At 55.1% G+C, this 19,578-nt stretch overlaps 1 protein-coding gene and 1 long non-coding RNA gene across 3 annotated transcripts in view; one reads left to right on the top strand and one right to left on the bottom strand.

Annotated features, from left to right (window-relative positions):
* Nucleotides 1-17,983, bottom strand: part of TET3 (tet methylcytosine dioxygenase 3) — a 65,770-nt gene extending 47,787 nt beyond the window's left edge. Inside the window, exons 1-2 of one of the 2 annotated variants that reach the window (XM_072978909.2) lie at nt 17,467-17,983; nt 6,126-6,209 (exon numbers count right to left, since the gene is read on the bottom strand). In XM_072978909.2, coding sequence (XP_072835010.2) covers nt 6,126-6,209; nt 17,467-17,838 — 456 coding nt within the window. In that variant the 5' untranslated portion in view covers nt 17,839-17,983. Of the gene's footprint in view, nt 1-6,125; nt 6,210-6,753; nt 6,979-17,466 lie in introns of those variants that run through there. The other variant, XM_072978910.2, reaches the window with a different exon arrangement.
* On the top strand, nt 6,720-9,727 carry LOC140701843 (uncharacterized). Its single transcript, XR_012080825.2, has 2 exons — nt 6,720-6,848; nt 7,619-9,727. It is a non-coding gene; the product is annotated as an uncharacterized LOC140701843 (long non-coding RNA).
* Nucleotides 17,984-19,578: the final 1,595 nt, after the last annotated feature.

Here is a 19,578-nt window from a genome sequence, read left to right as displayed (position 1 = left end):
AGACCATCAATGATCCACAGCCCCTTCTGGACAACAAGGTTTGCCCCCAAGACCCTGCAGCAAACGTAGATGCCAACTGTGTAGACTCTGGTGCCACCATTGCGGGGCCCAGCAAGGCCACCCACAACAGCAGTGGGTCGTTTGCGTGTTCGGCTACTAATTGGATCTGGCGGCATCCTCGTCAACACTGCCCCCTGCCTTGTCTCCAACACAAATGGACAATCTCTGCACAAGGGAATAAATGGGTACAAATCCGACTGCAGCTAGTACTGTAGTTTCAAAGCACTTCCATCTCCCGAAACATTCTATTACTGATCCAGAAGTTAGGTTTTTCAGAGAAAAGGAATAACACGGGTAACCTGGAGAGGAAGACAGTGGAGGGGAGCTACAAACACCAGTTCCAGAGAGCCTCTGAAGTCTTGCATACAGATTAAGGAATAGCTTGTCACATAAACGAATAAACCATTTTCTTTGCATTCTTGTGCATGGACTGTGATCCTAAAAACAGAAGCTGATTCAGGAAAAGAAAGAGCTGCTTCCTGGTTCCATGTCTTTATACTTCAATAGCCAGCTGATGCTCACCTGATAGCCAGACAATTGCTTAACAGTGACCATGACATCTATGTAATTGCCACTTCCTGCATTCATCATTTGTGTTAACAATGCTCTTGTTGTGCTGAAATTTTATTTTCAATACCTGTACGCATCCTTACTTGATCCCAACCCCACAAACTTCTTTATAAACCTATGATTAAATATTTTATTGCACTTTAATTAGGAAACAGCCTATTCTCCACAAAAGCTCACATTGAAATAATATTTTAAGACCTCCTCTTTCTGTCCCATGGCTTCCACGGCTTGCACACACTGAAACTGAGTGAGCTGGAGAACCCATTCTAATTCTAATGCATTTTGGAAAAGGCACTTCATTTCGTGCACTTAAAAACCAGCAAGAGTATTTCAAAACCCTTGGCCAAGAAATGGTGTGTGGTATAACCTGGATTAGCTGTTTAAGCTAAAAGAAACTGTATCTTTTATCCTACTTCTCCTCATCAGGAGAAAAGCATCAGCCACCAAGATACACATGCATGCATGCATGCATGCACACAAACACACACCCATCTTCCCTTGCACATGCGCACACACAAAACGTGGTTCCAAAATGCCACTAAGTCTTGCCAACATTTTCTAGCCTGGGTGACCGAGGGAGACTGAGATGCTGCTTGCTTTGAAACAAAACAAATGAAAAACAAAGGTCTTCAGGAAGCTGGTTTCCATTTCCAGCGTTCCGTTTTGTCCTTTGGAAGGCTGGTAGTGCAGGCCAAGCCCCAGCCCTTGAAGGTCTGTCTCCAGGGCACAAGCAGTTGCACAATTCCCTCTCACACAGCCCTCTGATTTGTCCTTGGTGAAGAATCCTAGGGGCTGCTGTTCCTGACAGCAGATGACTGCTGGCTTCCTATAACATGCTTTGCTTGCTCTCAGCCAGATCACAAGACGGGAAGTTCCTTCAACCAAAGAATTAATGGCCCGATTGCAACAGACACACACACAGAGAGACACACACACACACACACACAGAGAGAGAGAGAGAAGGCTTTGATCTGGAAGCATGCGTGTGCTCCTGTTCCTCTTTCCTGCCCCCCGCCCCTCTGCCACAGCATCACCTGGGCCTCCCCAGATAATCTCCCCCTCCGTTGAGCCATTCCCCTCTGGAAGCTTTTCCTAATCTTCCCTCAGAAGTTCTGAGCGGGGGGGGTGGGCTCCATGGCCTTATAGGCCCCTTCCAACTCAATGATTCTACCAAAGACCTCCAGAGCCACAGGACACAAGCTAGCTCCACCCTCCCATTCAGACCTGAGAAAGCAGCGATCCTATCAGGAAGAAGGGTGTGTGTTGATTCGTAACAGCAAAAATGAACTAGCGGGCAGGAGTCGTGGGATGCGGAGGGAAATTCAAACTCTGAGCCCCTGGCTCAGCATCCAGGCCCTCCAACCCACTGAAGCGCCACCAGGACTGATACAGAAATCTACCGGCAGAAAAACCAGGGAGCTGGCCAGCCTCCCAGCAACATATTACCCTGCACCAGTCCTTTGCCGGAGAAAAATTCCTACAGGAAAGTCACTTTATCCAGGAGGAGCCTTATCGCACAGGGGAATTGGTAACAGTAGGTGCCGCTTTTGAGAACGAAGCAGGAAAAGAATGCACTGCCCAGGCTAGGTCAAATGGAACAAGACGACCCCAGCAAATGAATTGGCCACAGAAAAAAGAAACGGTGAAGCAATCCATCAGCCAGGTAGGACACTTCATTGTCCACACACGGGAACTTCAACCGACCCAACCCAGAAGTCAGAACAAACAATCCTGCAACGGAGGTACAACAAGGTAGTGTACAAGAATCCCCAAGGCCATACAACAAACTCCAGAATCTGCAGGCAGGCAGCTTTATTTTATTTTATCTTTTTTTAAGGAACTACCATTGCAGAACAACACGTCGTATTTTGAGTTCTCTCGAAGTCTTCCCTGCTTCTCCCTCCTAGCCCATGGCATTTTTTCGCCACCTAGTCTCTCCAAAACGTGAAAACTCGCATGATATCCTCTAATAATAGTTTACCAAAAGTCTTGTTCTACCAACAATGAGGAACAACATAACTGTTTTTTAAAACAGTTTTGCTTTTTCAGCCACTCTTCTGCACTATTTTAAAATAGGTTTCACTTCTCTCTCTCTCTCTCTCTCTCCCTCTCCCTCTCTTATATATATATTAAGAGTTGGCTCCTGTTTTGTAGAATAATATCTAAACTGAAAGGTTAGTTTTGAGGCCCTTGGTTTTACCTTTTGCAAAGATAAAAACCACTCCCAATCAAGAGCTCCATGAATCACATCTCCCCGCCCCTGCCAGCGTCTCCAGCCTCCCCTTTGCTCAGACAATCTGCCTTCCCAATTCACACGTCTCCCTGCTTCACCAGCTCTCCGATCTGAGTGTAAAAGGAAGCCAGGTTAACCTGTGCACAAAGGGATTAAATGGTGGGCTGCAATCAACCGCCACCTCCTCGTCTCTGTTGTTCCTGCACCCACCCCTTGAAGCCCGACTTCCGTCTCTCCCGTTCATCCTTCCTGGACGGTCTCCTTCTGTCGCCCCGTCACTTTCGAGCTTCCCTCGGCTTCTCCCACCTGTCACGTCTTATGGCTCCTCCCTGCCTCTTGAGTGAAAGCAGCTTAGCCAATGGCATGCCAAGATCCTCCGCCTTCCCTGCTCCTCTGTGACATCAGGGCAGTTCAGCCAATCAGAAGCCAGAGGCTTCCTCAAAACCTGCAAATCTTTCAAGGTCTTGCAGGGCAAGATGAAAGGAGCGTGCTACTGCCATTACACGGTCACACGAAGGGATGACTCTGGGCGCCGCTCGTGCACTGGTGTCGACATTTCTTGCTTCCTTTTGTATTCTCCCACAGAGAACTCTACCTGGCCACTGAAAACAAGCTGTCCGTTGTGTGCACCTTTGCGACGTTATTTCCAGAGTTGGGCCAGGAGGCACCAGCCACCCTCTGGAACAAAGGTGGGCACACAGCGGCTCCCCAGGACACTGCTGGACTGCAAGCGCCACTCGCCCCCTGGGCAACAGAGCGGCACCAGAGAGGGCCACCTCCTGCCCAGCCTGCCTGTCAAAAGTCCTAGGATCCCTCCAACCCCTCAGGGGATGGGTGAGCGAGGCAGCCAAGCCCCTCCGGCGGGTCCCACCTTTTCCGAGTCTGTTACAGGCACACCTTGACAACACAGGTGCCTCGATCTCCGCCAAGTCCAAGTCTGACGGTCGGGACGTGTGTCTGTGAGGGCTGGGAAGTATCCTGCTCCTTCCACAACTCACCTCAGCTAGCTAATAGAAATAATAATCCTCCCATTACTGCACGGCCGCCATAAGGCTCACTGATGAGACGATGTATGCCAAGCACTTTGCACTCCTAATATGCAGTATTATCAGCTCTCTGTGCTGTGATTGCAAATGGGTTCCAGCCAACTTGGAAGACCTGCTAGACGAGAGCCCCACCTTGCAGAAGAGGAAAGGTCCAGGCGATTCCCTGGATATCTTACAAGTGGAGGCCCCTCCCCTCCCCTCCCCTCCCCCCCATCCCTGCTTTGGAAAGCTAAAGGCTCAAAGGGCACACGTCCCAAGGGGCACTCTGAGCCCTACTCCCTGGAGGGGTTCCCCTACCGCCCCAAAAGAGGGGGCAGCCCTTAGTGCCCAAGACAGGGCAGAGGGGCTGCGGGAACGTCACCCCTCTGTGTGGTGAACGGAGGGGGGGGGAAAGCCTTCCATTTTACTACGCCCTGCCGGTTTTGGTCTGCTCTGGCTTAAAAGAAGTTTCCCATCACCAGCAGCCAAAACCCACAGCCTTCAGAGCCCCTCCCCTCTATTAGCTGCTTTTTCCACTATGCAGACCATTCCACATTTCGAAAAGAGAAAGCGGTTTCTCCTGCTACATCCTATTCTTCTTCTGTCCCTTTCACCACAGTGACACCAAATGTGTTTTATTCAAGCAGATTATTCGATACCAAAGCTGAACTTCTGTCTATCAGAGTTGCGAATGTTTTTTTCTCAAGACCTAGGATAACAATGTTCACCTTGGCTATGGCCGTGGCTTCAGTGTTTTGACTTTTTAAATGGCGTTCAAATCCATTTTTAAACAGAAAATTCTCCATCCATCTCCCAATCATTTTAAAACACGAAGGAGCCATCAGGTAGGTGGGTGTTTTGTGGTTTGTTTTTTTTTAAATGACAGAGAAATAGCTGAACTCTCTAGTACAGGGAAGACTTTATTAACGACCAACCGAAGTGTCACAAAACAGGAAAATAGTTTTTTTTTATCTCATTGATTCTTCAGCAGACAAGAGAAGACGTGTGTGTGTGTGTGTGTTTTCTCAGTAATTCAACCCTCCAGAAATTAGAAGATGCTTTTATGTCAACTTGCAATGTGCTCCAGTTTATCTGCTACTGACATTTTGGGTGGGGCAACCCCGAAAACGCACTGAACTGAATGGAAAGAGAACCTTCCTCGCTGCGTGTGGGATTTTGTCTGCTGCCCCTCCAGGCACCTGCATGCTCTGACCATGATAAGAGGCTGTCATGGTTGCCCAGAGAGAAAAAATGTTCCATTATTCCCCCGAACACACACACACCCAGGAAAGGAAGCTTCGGTGTTTCAGGTCAGTGCCAAATTCTGGAGTACAGATGCGAGAGAGCAAGAGAGAGAGCACGATCCGCCTGTTGTTTGCAGGATTTCAGCGTTGGCTTTGCCGTTTCTGCACAGCACGCTTCCAGACTCACCACAAACATCATCTTTGCCATCTCATTTCCCCTTCCCAGTACACGTATTTACCCAGAACACCCAACCGCCGCAAGCTGCAACGCTGCATCTGACGTTTCATCATCGCCCTCACAACTCCCTCCTTCAAGGGTTTTTCCCACAGAGTCACTCTGAGAACTGGAGGAGCAGCCCAGGAGAACAGATCCTGCCAGGCAGACATGGCGTAAAGTAACCCCTTCAGTGGTCCAGTTCCTCTCCGCATTAGAAAAACCACCAGCTGCCCTCTGGTCTTGAACTGAATGCATGGCTACGCAGGGCGAACGTCAAAAATCTTCCTTTCGGACAGGTGGCCGCGCTCACCGCCAGGCGTCACAGAACGGCTGTGACAGTCACCGGGGTTACATCAGAATGATGTCACGCCTGCTTAAGGGGTCTCCTTCTCTCCAACTCCATAGGGCTGGCGGCAGTGGAAAGAGAGAGGAGAACAGAACCCACAGACTGTCTGACAGTCTAATGTTTTGGGGTGGAGAATGCGAGGGGGGGGAGCTCGCCTTTAAGCATGGGGGGGGGCGGACAGAAGCAGCACATTCTTCCTGGGATGCTTTCCAGACCCCAAACCAACTCAGAAACAGACAACATTCATCAAATAGCAGAGGACACCAAAAAAACAAACTCAGAAAATGGGACAGGTTTTGGAAACACGGAAAAACAGGCACCAAAGCTCTTCTCTCGCCACTCACTCCTTCTTCTCCCCCCCCTCTCTCTCCCACTCCAAATTCTAGCCAGACCTTTTGTCTTTGAAAAGAATGAGAAGAAGAAAGGGTACCTCTGCTGCTGCTGCTGCTGCTGCTGCCGCTGCCACCTGCCCCCAGCCGCCTCCAAGGCCTTCCTTAGCGTCCTTTATTTCCACCTGCAAAAGAGAAAAAAAGGAAGGAAGAGAAAGAAAAGGAAGCTTAAAACATGTATGTACGAGACCCAAATGTGAACAAGAGCTGAAGCAATCACATGAACGCACACACACGCACACGCACGCATGCACAAAGCAAGGACGGAGGAAGTCCTAACAGCTCCCTGTGCAAGGCCTGGGGGAGGTGGATTTAAATGCCCAATCAATCCTCCCTTTGGAGGGATTCCCGGAGCAGGAGGAGGAGGAGGAGGAAGGCAAGAGAGCCCTTGCACCCAAAGGCAGGTCTTTGGGCCCCCAACGTGGTGAGAAAGCTGCTCCGCTTGGAGATGGGTTACCTCTCCAAGGCTATCCTCCTCCTCCTCCTCCTCCTCCTCCTCCTCCTCCGCGCCTTCCCTCTGGCTCTTCCACGGCCCGGCCAGCTCCCCCTGCTCCCCAGCCCGGCTCAGTCCCCCCCCCGCCAGCCTCCAGCTCCGCCGCTGGGGCTACCAAGCAGCAGCAACAGCCCCCGCGGCCCCCGCCACCACCACCGCCGCCGCAGCCATCTTGCCTCGTTCTCCTCGGAGCCCTGAGAGAGCGAGAGCAGCAGCAGCAGCTGCCGCCACCGTGGTGCAATCGGGGGCTGCTTTTCTCCTCCTGCCAGACGTGAGAGTCATTATCATACCCAGCTCCCAGCCCTCTTCCCCCTCCCCAAGAAACAAACAGGGTGGACGTGACAGGCATGCCCAGCCTCCTGCCTGCCTGCCTGCCTGCCTGCCTGCCGGAGGCAGAGGGAGGGAGGGTGGGAGGGAGGGAGAGAAAGCCAACCCTCTTAGCCCCGAGGAGGAGGAGGAGGAGGAGGAGGAGGAGGAGGGATGGCTGGCAGCTACACACAAACACACACACAGAGAGGGGGGGCACACTCCCTCCTCACCTGCCAGAGAGACACCCAGAGCTCAAGCAAGCCTGGCCATTGCTCTCTCTCTTTCTCTCCCCCCCCCCCCCCCGTGGGACCCAGCATCCCATCCTGCCCAGCCGGGTGAAGCTCAGGGGAGCAGGAAGGGAGACTCTGGCCAGGGTGGGGAGGTTCTCCTGCATGCCCACCTTCAGGAAAGCCAGAGCAAATGGAGGTGCGTGGGTGTGTGTGTGTTGGAGAAAATGAATGGCCGGGGGGGGGGCCACGGAAGGGCATAAGAACTCATGTTTCAGAACTTCTGCAGGCTGCTTCTCACTTTGCAGAAAAAGCGAGACCGGTTGACGAGCGCAGGGGGGGGCTCGGGGCACCGTGAAGCATCCTGGCACAGGTCGGCCCGTCCAATGACATTCCCCATGTTTCAGGTTCCTTAAAAAAGAGATCCCTGTCATGATCCCAGACACACAGAGATTTGGGGCGAGGCGGGGATAGGATTCATGATCTTTCAATTTTTCTTCTCCAGGTCTGGAAACAAATTAGTTCTTTGCACTTCGGGATGAGAACGGAGAGAGAATGATCTCCCCCACCTACGACCACATTCCCATCAGCTGGTCAAAGAGAAAAAGCAGAAAGCCTGCAAGTTATTCCATCGTGTTATTGACCACCAAAGAAATGAAGGCTTGGAGGGTGAGGCTTAAGTCCGTAACTTCTGTTTGAGCCCCTAAGGTTGAGTGCCTGTGCCACGCACAACGGGAAAGCTCGCATGGCAACAGAAAAGTTAGCCTTTAAAGCGGCACATATTTTTGTCTTGCTTTGCTTCTTCAGATTTTTGCCCAATGTGCTGGCAGAGACTAGCACGGCTGCCTCTTCCAAAACTACAACCTGGAATGGGGGCACCCCAGGTGGGATTCTACCCAGCACTCAACAAGCAACATGGCTGTTTTTCATCCAAACCTCTTCCAAAGTTTTGAGAGAGAGAGAGAGGGAGAGAGAGAGAGCCCACGATTCGCCCGCTGTTTGCAGGATTTCAGCTTTGACTTCAGGGGTTACTCGTGGTGCTACAGAGGACTGTGTTCTAGCTACCAGACTGCTATCTGAATTCTGACCTCTTCTGTTGATGGGATTCCAAATTCAGACAACTCCCGTGGTCTCCTGGCTCCAAGACCACAGAGAGGAAAACGTGGGTGGGATCAGAAGGAGGAAAGCGTTGGGGCTCCGGCATGTCCTCAAGGACACCTCGTCTTCAAGTCAAATGGAGCACATTTTGTAGACAATCAAGGCAGGGGCAGAAACGAACCACCATCTCATCAATGAGACAAAAAAAATCAGCTCGGTGTTGCAACAGAGAGCCACACAGCAAACAGGGCAGGGTGTCAAAGCCACCCCCCCCAGCTGACTGGCTGGCCAGCCGGCCGCCCTTCCCAAGGTGGCATCGGCAAGAACCTCTAGCCCGAGAGGGAGGCAAAGGCACACCCACAGAGATGCAAAAAGGCATGGGAATGCCTTCTTAAAGGGGAAAAGGCCCCGCCCGCCCCATCCTGCCCCATAAGAGTTGCTCAGGCTTGCCCCAATCCTACCCCAGTAGAAACTCCTCCCAAGAGTGAAACCAGAAGAACTCCCAGGCCTGCCGCCAGCGCCGGCTGGGGCCGCGCGAGCTGTCAACCCGGCTGCAGAACCTGTTCCCGAGCGCCGGCCGGGCCGGCCCACCCTTCGGATGGAAAGGCCGCCAGGAGAAGCCCAGCCTCTGCTTTGCCCTGGGCTCCAGTCCCGGCCAGCGCTCCGCGTGAGCGTGCCCGAAGGAGAGAGAAGAGGAACCCAGAGGGAGCCTTCCGGTCAGAGTCCTCGATCGGCCTGTGGCGTGGGTCTCTGCCGTCCCCTTGGGTGCAAAACGAGAACGTGGGGCTGCACAGGTATCTTTATGCCTGGCCACGGGGGGTGGGCGGGACATTCTCTCTTCCACACAACGACAAGAGACCTGTGAGCAGACACGGGCAGAGTGGGGGCCCTTTTCTGAAAATCTCCACTTGCCCCCCGGGGAAGGGGTGAGCACACTGTGGGGCAGGACTTCTAAGCCGTTTCTAGCTAGCTAGCATAAACATAGCAGGCTTTAAGGTGTCACCAGACTCTGTGCGGCTGCAGGTTCCCATGCCAGAAACTTTTTTACGCTGATGAAATCTCGAAAGAGGTGCTCAGTGGAGGGGTTCCCAGCCATCAGGAGGCAAAAGCAGGCTTTGTTGCCCGAAGGGAGGCCCATTGCTCTCCATCAGTAGGACCAGTAGACACAGAATAAATTAAGCCAATTAACTATACCAACAAAGCACCTTCATTTGCATTCATGCATATGAGCTGAAAAGTTCTGCTTGTCTTGCCCTCCTTCACTTATTTCAGCCCAGATTCCTCACAGAGGCCCCATCGAACTGGTGGGACCAGAGAATACCAGCAGTGCAGGTAAAAAGACAGGAGGAGAAAGGAGGAGAGACAGCACCCAGGGAGTGCAAAATCCTACTCATTTCTCAGAGGGTGGATAAACACGGGATCGGGGCCTGAGTGTTCAGCGTTTGTTGATTCAGGACAGTCATTTGCCTGCTTGATTTTTAAAAAAATATAATAACCATGTTTTAGTTTTTTATTACATTTTTCTCCTGTTCTTCTTTCAAGCAGCTCATGTAAGATATTCTGCAGACTTCGAGTGGCTTTCACAGCCAGCTTTTTTTTTGGGGGGGGGCTGTTAATCTTTAGTGCTCCCCTCCTCAAATCCATCGTACTCAAAATTAAGTCTTATTGCATTCAATGGCGCTTACTCCCTGGGAAATCAGAGCACCCTGCATGGTTACTTGGTTCTCTCTTCTGAGCTCTGAAACCAGGATCCTCTGGCTGGGGGTCCCCAGGAGGCACCCTCACCCTCTGATAAGCCCATCCGAGTTTCAGGGACAAGTGGGGATCCGAACCTGGGTCTCCTTGGACCTCGCAGCCATCGGATCATGGGAGGGCCTTGCAACAGGCCAACAAGCTATCACTCTGTTCTCTTGCAAAACCAAAGAAGGAAAGAACAAATGGGAAGGAAGGAAGGAAGGAAGGAAGGAAGGAAGGAAGGAAGGAAGGAAGGAAGGAAGGAAGGAAGGAAGGAAGGAAGGAAGGAAGGAAGGAAGGAAGGAAGGAAGGAAGGAAGGAAGGAAGGAAGGAAGGAAGGAAGGAGACTTCAATTGGACATGATGACAGGGGATAATGGGACTTGTATTCCAGTGTGTCTGGAAAGTGGAGGAAAACACTGAGAAGTCTCAGCTTTGCTCTTATGCAAACAGGCAAGGTCTGTCATGGAAAACCACATATGGCACTCAGAATCCCACCGTCTGATGAGTCCAAAGGCTGCTGGCAAATTAACCGGTCACATAGAAAAAAGACATAACTGAGTCCTGCACAACTCCAACATTAAAAGCAGTCACAGACACACACACTACATGAGGCACCCCTATGAGTGACTCACCCAGTAAAAACCCAGAAAAATGGGTTAGATTAGGTTTTGAAACTACACCTCCCCCCACAAAACCGACCACACTTTGGGGCAGCTGGCACTGTGCCTTCATGGATCCTGTGTCCCCCACCACCAGCCTGTTTCCGCCCTGGTCAAACACAAACACACACACACACACACCGCCATGTTATTAAGGCAGCCCCGGCCCCCACCCCATGCCACCAGGCTAGCAGCTGAGATTTAAATGAGGGAGTGCAAAGGGCGAGGGAGTAGAGGACTGGTCTTCACGGGTCAGCGGGCCCTCTCCTCTCCGGCCAAAGGCCTCCCCTCCCCCCCACGGAGACCCTTTAAAAAAAAGATAAAGGCCGGGCAGTCCACCTTCCCCCCCCCCCGCTGCCCTCCACCTCCAGGACAAGAACAGCCCAAGCTCCTTTTTTGTGGCAGAAAAACCCCAAAGCCAGCCGAACCTCTTTCTTCCACTCTCGGCCCTCTCCCCGCCCAGCACATTTAAACAACTCGCACAGCAGCCCTGCTGAAAGAGACACACGGTTTTATTTTTAAAGGTGGTGCCATTGCCCCAGCCCAACACCCTTGATAAAGCCTATGGCCCCATATTTTAAAAAAAGAAAGAAAGAAAGAAAAAGAAGACACAGCCCACCCATGTCAGAAAGCGGGGGGGGGGGGGAGGAATGCCTCATGATCACACACAGAAGCCTTTGGCAGGGAAAGCCGTAAAACATGCCCAGAGGCTCCTGTTTTGGGTCCTCAGAGGGGAGGGTCTGTTGACAGGTGTAGAGAAAACAAAACACAAAATAAAAACCAAGCAAAAATAGAAAAAAACATCTTTCGACCCCGAAAGACTAATAAGGTTTATTTGGTATTGAGCTGTCAGGGTCTTCCATTAACTTCCTCAACGCAAGGGGGCGGGAATATTTAGCCACCGGTTTGCATAGGACTTACGTAAACACACCCCCGGGAAAGATGTCCAGATGTTCTTACTTCACAAGTACACGCTGTGGGTGGGTGGGTGGGTTGGGGGGAGACCCTCTGAAGATGGAAACCGGCACAGAAAACAGTCACATTATTTACACAGGTGATGGATTTTTGGAAAGTGCTGATTGCGCCAACGCTTGCTTTTCCGAGCTGAGGCCAATCCATGGTGTCCCCCCCCAGTTCCCCCCCGGCGTGTCACATGCAGCCGTCATTTCTACAGTCCAGCACCCCACTTTTTTACTTGGCGCTCCCTGTCATGCGTGCACAGGAAACACACACTCAGCTCCCTCATCCTTCTCCCCTTGCCCTGCCTGGATCTCTCCATCTCCTTTCTGGGCATCCGTGGCTTTATCCTCTCATTCCTGAAATAAACTAGGACGAAGGATATCGTGACACCAGCCAGCCTCCACACCAATGGAAGTTTGGCAAAAAGCAATTTTAGCCTCTATGAAAATAACATCGCAGTTGTCGGCATGGCAACGGCAACATTTTACGCTTTCCCACTCTCTCTGGGCCAGGGGGCAGCCGGTGATACAGCAGCAGGGGAGGGTTCGGGGGGTGGGTGGGTGGGTGGGGAGTCAGGCGGTGGGTCTCTGCAGCAAAGAACCAGGGGAGACGGAGCCTTCCGGTGCTCCACCGAGGCAAAGGGGCCACCGACGGGCTGTAGCAGGGAGGCTCTGTGGGCCCAAGAGTTTGCCCAACTTTGGAAGAGTCAAAGGCAAGAGGAAACGCAGTCACTTTGGCAAGGCTGCCCGGCTCTTTCCCTTTCTCAGCTGCAGAAGGCCAAAGGACACTGGGATCTGTCATCAGCACCCCAGCGGGCTGCTCAGACCCAAGAAGGGCCCTTGACCAGCTCAGCATCCCATTTCCAACGGTGGGCAACCCAAAACCCCTTGGGAAGCAGACCCGTGGGCCACAAAAGGTCTAGCCAGCCAAACCACTGGTCCTCAGGGGCAAAGAGCCAGATTTCAGGGGCCGAGGGGACACCAGCCTGCCCTTCAAAGAGAAACACGAGCTGGAGGCCACGACTGCTCTCTGGTTTTTAAAAGGGTAGATTTTAAAATTAAGCTTTTATAGAAATTAATTAAAGAAGGCTGGCCGCCGAAGAACTGATGCTTTTGAATTGTGGTGCTGGAGGAGACTCTTGAGACTCCCCTGGACTGCAAGGAGAACAAACCTATCCATTTTGAAGGAAATCAACCCTGAGTGCTCCCTGGAAGGACAGATCCTGAAGCTGAGGCTCCAATACTTTGGCCATCTCATGAGAAGAGAAGACTCCCTGGAAAAGACCCTGATGTTGGGAAAGAGTGAGGGCAAGAGGAGAAGGGGACGACAAAGGACGAGATGGCTGGACAGTGTCATCAAAATGACCAACATGGATTTGACCCAACTCTCCGGGAGGCAGTGGAAGGCAGGAGGGCCTGGCATGCTCTGGTCCATGGGGATCACGAAGAGTCAGACATGACTTAACGACTAAATAAACAAGAAGAAGAAATGAAATCCTTCTTGGCACCAACAAAGCCAGCCTTTCCTCGTTTTGTGCCTCCTAAATAAATGTTTATGACTTTGATACAAAACGGTGCTATCCTGCAGCAGCCACTTCCCTTAATCTTCCGTCAAGTGGTCTGAGATAGATACGGCGACACTAAAAACGCCACTTCCTCTGCCAGGAAGCCAGCACGGATCTCAAAGAAAACCAGGGGCTCCAGATGGGAAGGAAACCCAAACAGGGACGCCAAGGGGGAACGGAGCAGACATGGGCACTTATCGGGTCCTACGTTTCGCGTGTCCAGAGAGATGAACGTCTCAGCCACTCTCTTGGGACAGGCCTGCAACGCAGACCAGTGTTCTCCCTATAAGGCTCTCCTCCTCCATGCTGAGCAGGGAGGACCTGTGGTCTGAGATGATGCCTTGCCAGCTTTCACCTGACCCATCGGCAGCTAGTTTTGCATGCCAATATGTTTGGGGCATTAGCCCCAGTGTTTGCACAACCAAATAAGCAGGGAGGGGGGTGTGCGTGCGTGCACGCAGGTGCTTGGTTACAATTCTACCAGAAGCAGAGCGGTATGCTGCAGAAACAATAACAGAGAGAAGAAGGACATACAAGAACAGCCAGAGGCCTCGCCATCTGTTTCTCCCCTAACAGGCCCAAACCCCATACAAACAGGTCTCCTCGCCCTCCACCGTAAAAACAATAAAATACAAATTCTGGATGGCTTAACAAGGTCTCGGCACACATGGCTTTTTCCCCCAGTTATCTGGAAGGAAAATCATTTCTTTTATACTGCTTTCAAACTTGTTTAAACTTTGAAAATGTGCCTCTCCTGAGATCTGAAAGTCTGGCGAGATGGTTTGGAACTAGCAGAAGGACCTTAACGAGGGCTCCCTCCTTCCCTCACGCAAGCCCTGGCATCAAGATTTCATGAGCCTTCCGAAATCGGCAAAGCGAGTCCCCTCTCAAAGCAAAGGGGGACACAGGGCAAATCTCCCTCTGCTCGCCAGTCCGCAGGAGGATCGCATCCCGGCAACTCTATGCAGTCCTGACCTCTCGGTGGAGCGGGACGTCAGAGAAGGGCCTCGGACTCCACCTGCCTGCCTGCCCGTCCGTCCGTCCGCCTGCCCACCCACTCGCTCGCTCGCTCGCCAGCCACCTGGTGCCACAAGGCTGAGTCGCAGGGACCAGCGATCGCTCGTCCGTCACCCAGAAGAGAGGAAAGAGGCCGGAAACCGACCGCGGAAGAATGTGAGATGTGAGATGCGGTCACCTCCAGAGCAAGGGATTTGCAGCCAGGGAAGACCACGCCAAAGGGCAAACCGAGGCAAGCCTCCCGGAGGGACCCAGAGCTGCCAGACCACCAAGAGTCACAGGAGTCCGGCAACTGGCGCACTGGGGGGGGGCACTCACCACGGCTCGCTAGAGTTTATCCTAACAAGGAGGGGAGACACCAGGCAATCCCGGGGATCGCACACGTGGGCGTAAAACCTGCGCTCCGACCCTGAGCGACTGCTCTCTGCCATGATTAGCCCAGAACTGCATCTCAAAATAAAGGCATTCTCCTTTTAGATTTAGATTTTAATTCCAAGGCAACCCAGACCGACTCTGGCTGGAAAAAGGAAAGACAGAAGTCAAAAAGAAAGTGAAATCTGGGGTTTTGGGGGGGTGGGGGGCAGTGTAAGAGGAAAGAGAAAGGGAGGCTCCCGGCGGCTCTGCCTTTCGTCACCAGCCGGCTTTAAAGGCAAGCGCCAACCTGCTGGCGTGTGGGCGGACTCGGTAATGGAGTGTGTAGGAGGTGATCTAAGCTTATTCCTGAGGACAGCAGCGGAGATGCTTAGTAAGTCGGGGATGATGCGTCATCAGCAGTGCTCTGAAATCACGTGCTTCATTTCATAGCCCCCTGCTTAAAAAAACGTACACACCACCACAACAACACAACAACTTTCCCCACCCACCCCCATGTGAAACAGCCCTGGTCAGCAACCAGATTCCTGGGCGGAGGAGGAGGCAGCGCCATTCTGACTCACCCTGAAACTTGTGGGGTGCTAGAATGGGTCGAGGCTCCCCTGGGAGGGGGCCGCAGCACTCATCGCCCTGCGCTCCATGTGGGGGAGAGCAAAGCGTGCCCAGGCTTTAAGGCTGGGAAATTCAGGCTTAGGCTTTGGAAGCTTGGGGGGGGGGGGGCAGATGTACTTCCACCTTCCAAACCCCGGCGGGACGTTTTTCAAATCCTCAAAGCTTTAGCAGCCTACCTGGCTGAAGGACTGCCCCTGTGACGCCGTGAGCCTGCTTTGGCAACACAAGGTCAAACAGGAGCCAGAGGGTCAGTGACGGCACTGAAACAGGCCAATGCAGCCTGCCCGACCCCTCCAGCTCTGTGGAGTAGACTGGGTGGCAAGCCCCAAGAACAACGTTGCCTCACAGCCTGGAAGAGCAAGAGCACCTGTAGTAGACCAGCCCACGGCTTTTCTCCACACCCCCACCACCAACCGGGGCTTGGCTGATGGCAGCTTTGCCCCAAAGACTGGCTTTCTCTGGGGCAGCCCCCCTCCCAGCCCTCCAAGGGTGCCCCCTCCCAACTGCAAGGGCATTGACGCCCCTCCTGCCTCACCAGCTGCTCCTGAGGAGGCGAACCGTGCGAGTCAGCCAACGCTTGCCCACCTGCCTGCCATTGCTCTCCTTGGGCGACACGAGCGCCGCCTGCAGAAACTGGAAAATTGGTCACCAACAGACAGGAACGACGCCTCGGGCGGCTCACAAGCGAGAAAGGGCTCACAAGGGGGTTCCCTCACTTCGAGAAAGCCAAGCGCGAAATGCCGAAGAGCGGAGAGGGAGCACCCGCCGTTCTGCTTTGAGCTTTCTCTCCGCTGACGTTTCCTTTCTTGCCTGCCCGCCTGCCCCCCCTTTACCACGTTAGAATATACGATGCTAGGAAGCAGCAACCTGTAAGATTCTGTCTCTAGTCAAGGCGCATTCCGTACTTTCCAGACGAGCGCCGTGCGTCTCCTCCCTTGACAAGCGGGCAGAGACACACAGCCCTTGCCAAAAGGCCTAGCTGGGCCTGGACTTGCCTCTGGACCTCTAGAGGCCTCCTCAGTCCTAGGAGTAAAGGTTCCCCCCCCCCCCCCGCGTCCACTCCTCTGGCCAACAGTTAAGTTTCCCAGGAGGGTGATTTCTTTTATTTCAAAAAAGGGGCATCATTGCCTGAGTCCATCGCCAGGGAACAGGCCCTTTCTCCCACAGCTGAGTGTGGGAACTCTCCTTCTGAGCATGGATCAGGCCCAAGGGTGCCTCCCTGACCTCTCTTCTGCTTCTTGGCCGTTGACTGGGGCAGACCGGACCCCTCGGGGTTGCCGACACCTCCTCCCCAGTTCTGGCAATACCAGTGGCAAGAAGCACCCAAAGCTGTTTAGAGGCAACTTCTGCCCCCTCTCTACCGAACTCTCACATCTGCCCCAGACTTCCCAAAGGGGCACTCGGGCCCACCGGCTTTCGAGAGCCAACTTCCTCAGGCCAGGAAGGAGGCCGGCTCCTTCCACGTTCTCTTGGCCCCTTACGCACCTGTCCCAAGGGACGGCTTTAAAGCCTGACACGAGGGATAGCCTGGCCCACGCTGGAAGGCGCACCCTGGGACCTCGCAGCACAGCGCACCCCGCACAGCAGCGGCTCTCCCTCCGCCTTAACACCGTTCCCCTGCAGAGCACTCTGGTGGCAGACCTGCCCCTTTGCAGGCTCCCTCAGGCAGCTCCGTGGCTCAAAGGATCCGCGCGGACCCCTCATCTACCCCTCTGCCTGCCTCCCTTCCGTCCCTCAAAGCCTCCACAGGCAGAGACGGAGACCTGCGTTTTCAGGGTGAACCAGGAGTCTACAGGGGGCCCCCCTCCGCGTCAATCCTAAGGGCAAAGGACCTGATGAGAACGGCGCTCCAGCAGAAGCCGAAGGGCCACCAACTCACTCCTTGGTGAACATGGAAACGCGGCGCTTGTGTCCTCCACTAGCGCGAGCAGCACCAGCAGCTCCCCTGAGAGACCGCGGGTTCTCCCCCGCTGTCTGCATCGCGGCTCCAAAACCCCACCCCAAAATACGTCACGGACACCGCTGGACCCTGAAGCTCAACACAGGGATCAAGCAAGGTACTGTACAAAACTCCGCCTCAGCCGGGAATTATGCGCCAGGCAGCATCTCCGGACACCGTGAGACCACTGCAAGGGTAGGCGATACCTTTAGAGACCGGTTTTTAAAAAAATCAAACCAATCACCATACAGCCTGTTAGCTTTTGTGGATCAGGACCGCTTCGTCAACTGTGCAGCCACTCAACGAATGGGAAGAAGTTCCTGCTGGCTAACATGTGTCAAAGGCTCCTCCTGGGATGGGGGGGTCTTCCCATATGAAGGCGAGGGGGGCGCGTACCTCTCTCGGGTGCTCCTCGCCGGTCACTGCTGCCGCGGCCACCTCCTCCTCCTCCTCCTTGTTCTCCTTCTTCTTCTTCTTCTTCAGGGCTTCGCACCTCCTCATCTTGCAGACCTGGTGGCTGGTCCTTTGGTTCAAGCAGGGGGTGCAGCTGCCACAGGCCTCCTTCCTCAGGCAAGGGCCACAGAGTCCGCAGCGCCTCCGCTTTGTCCGGGGCCGGGGGGCCCCTTCCTCGCCGCTCTGGCCGGCCACTGGGAAGCCCCGGCCACCGGCCCCACTCAGCATCTCCGGGGGTCCCGGCCGCGCACAGGACCCTTCGGACCGGCTGCCCAGCAACACCGAGGCCGGTGCCAGCCACGGGACGTTCGTCATGGCGCAGCGCCAGGAAGACAGGCTGCGGGGAGGGGGGATGCCCTGGAGATGCTCTCCAGGGCCCTGGAAGACACCTGGGCGCCACTCCCCGGGGGGGGGGGGGAACCAGCCGGGTCCAGGGCAAAAAGGAGAGCCTCCCCGCACACCTGCAAGGCACCTGGGCCTGGGTTTCACCTGCTCTCCTTCCCCAATATTTCGAGGGGGCTCCCCTCCCACCAAGAGGGCTCTCTGGGAGGAGGGGGGCCAGAGAAGCCCCGAAAGGGAACCATGCTGGAGGGGGGAGGCAGGAGCAGGATGGAAGGGGGGCGCTCCCACACACACACCCCGAAACCCTTCCTCTCTCTTCTTGCCTTTGCCTGCGGGGGGGGGGGGACAGGGGGGAGGGACCAAAACCCAGCCGGCCCTTAATCTCAGCAGCCTCTCCGGCTCCACCAGCTCCGGGGCCCGATCCACCAGGCGGGGAGGGAAAGCGCGCTCCCTCCCCGACGAAAACTTTTGGACTTTTCTGCACCAGCCACGCGGGGCGGGGCGGGAGGGTTGTGTTGGGTGGGGGGGGGCGATTCTGAGGGCCACCGCTTTCCCGGGGTAGGGGCAAAAAGGGGGGGGGGGGTGAGAAAAAGCAAAACAACCCCGCCGCCGCCGCCGCCGGCTCCCCAAAAACTCTGCCTCCCGGAGAAAAACTCTCCTCCCTCCCTCTCTTCACAAAGGCGCGCCCGGGGCGGGGGGGGAGAGAGAAGAGAGTTGCTTGGTCGTGGATTTCCTCGGGGCGCCGGAAGAGGGGCCGAGACGGCGAGGGGGGGGAAGGAGAGAAGGAGAGGGGGGGGCCCGTTCCCCTTCCCGTCCAGCCCCGTCCGCGCCCGGGGGTGGCTAGCAGGCGACCGGGCTCCCCGCGAGGGGCTCTTGTCCCGCCGCCCCGCCCAGGAGCCCCCCGAGCACGAGCCGCCGCCCCCCCCCCGGCAGGAGGGAGGGAGGGGAGGGGGACGGGCCGGCCGCGGGCGGATCGGGAGGGAAGCGCTCGGGGGTCGGGCGGGGGCGCGCGTGCCCGACGCCGCCGCTTCTTTGTTCCGGCGGGGCCGCCTCCGAGGGCGCGGGCGGGCGAGCGGGCGGTGGGCTGGGCTAGGAGGCAGAGGACACGGATCTCCCCCCACACACACACACACACCCCTTCCGACGTGCACCGGGGCCCGCCGGCGCAGCGGCACTCCTCGGGAAGGCGCCTCCCTTCCCCTCACCTGGCCTGGCTCCGGGCTGCACGTGCGCGCTCGCGCCCCCGCCCCGCCCTCTTGAGTGCCCGCGGAGATTACCGGGAGCCCCCCCCTCGCGGTCTCGGAGGGGGGGGAGAGACGTGGGGGCGGCGGGACGGGAATCCCTGGCAGGCTGCAGACGCGCGCCTCGACGGTGCCCGGAACCCCGGACTCCCTGCCCTTCGGCTCTGGGTTCAAAGTGTCCTTTGACTCTTCCCCCCCCCACACACACACACACGCACTCCCGCCGCCCCCGCCCGCCTTGAGAGGCGGCGCCGCTCCTGCAGGCTGATCAAGCAGCAGCCAGGAGCAGGCGTTTTGCAAAGCTATGGGCTCCTGATTGCCCGCCGGAGACCCAGTCGCCTTCAGATGCTGCCAGCCAGCTCCTGCAAGCAAATCAAGCTGGGAGGCAAGAGGGAAGCCCGGGAAGGGAATGGGTGATGATGATGATGATGATGATGCCACAGTTCTTGACACTTTTCAAATGCAGAATGCC

Source organism: Pogona vitticeps, chromosome 8 (assembly GCF_051106095.1).
Source record: "Pogona vitticeps strain Pit_001003342236 chromosome 8, PviZW2.1, whole genome shotgun sequence".
In the NCBI taxonomy this organism is placed as follows: Eukaryota; Metazoa; Chordata; class Lepidosauria; order Squamata; family Agamidae; genus Pogona; species Pogona vitticeps.
This window is presented reverse-complemented; position numbering and strand designations above follow the sequence as displayed.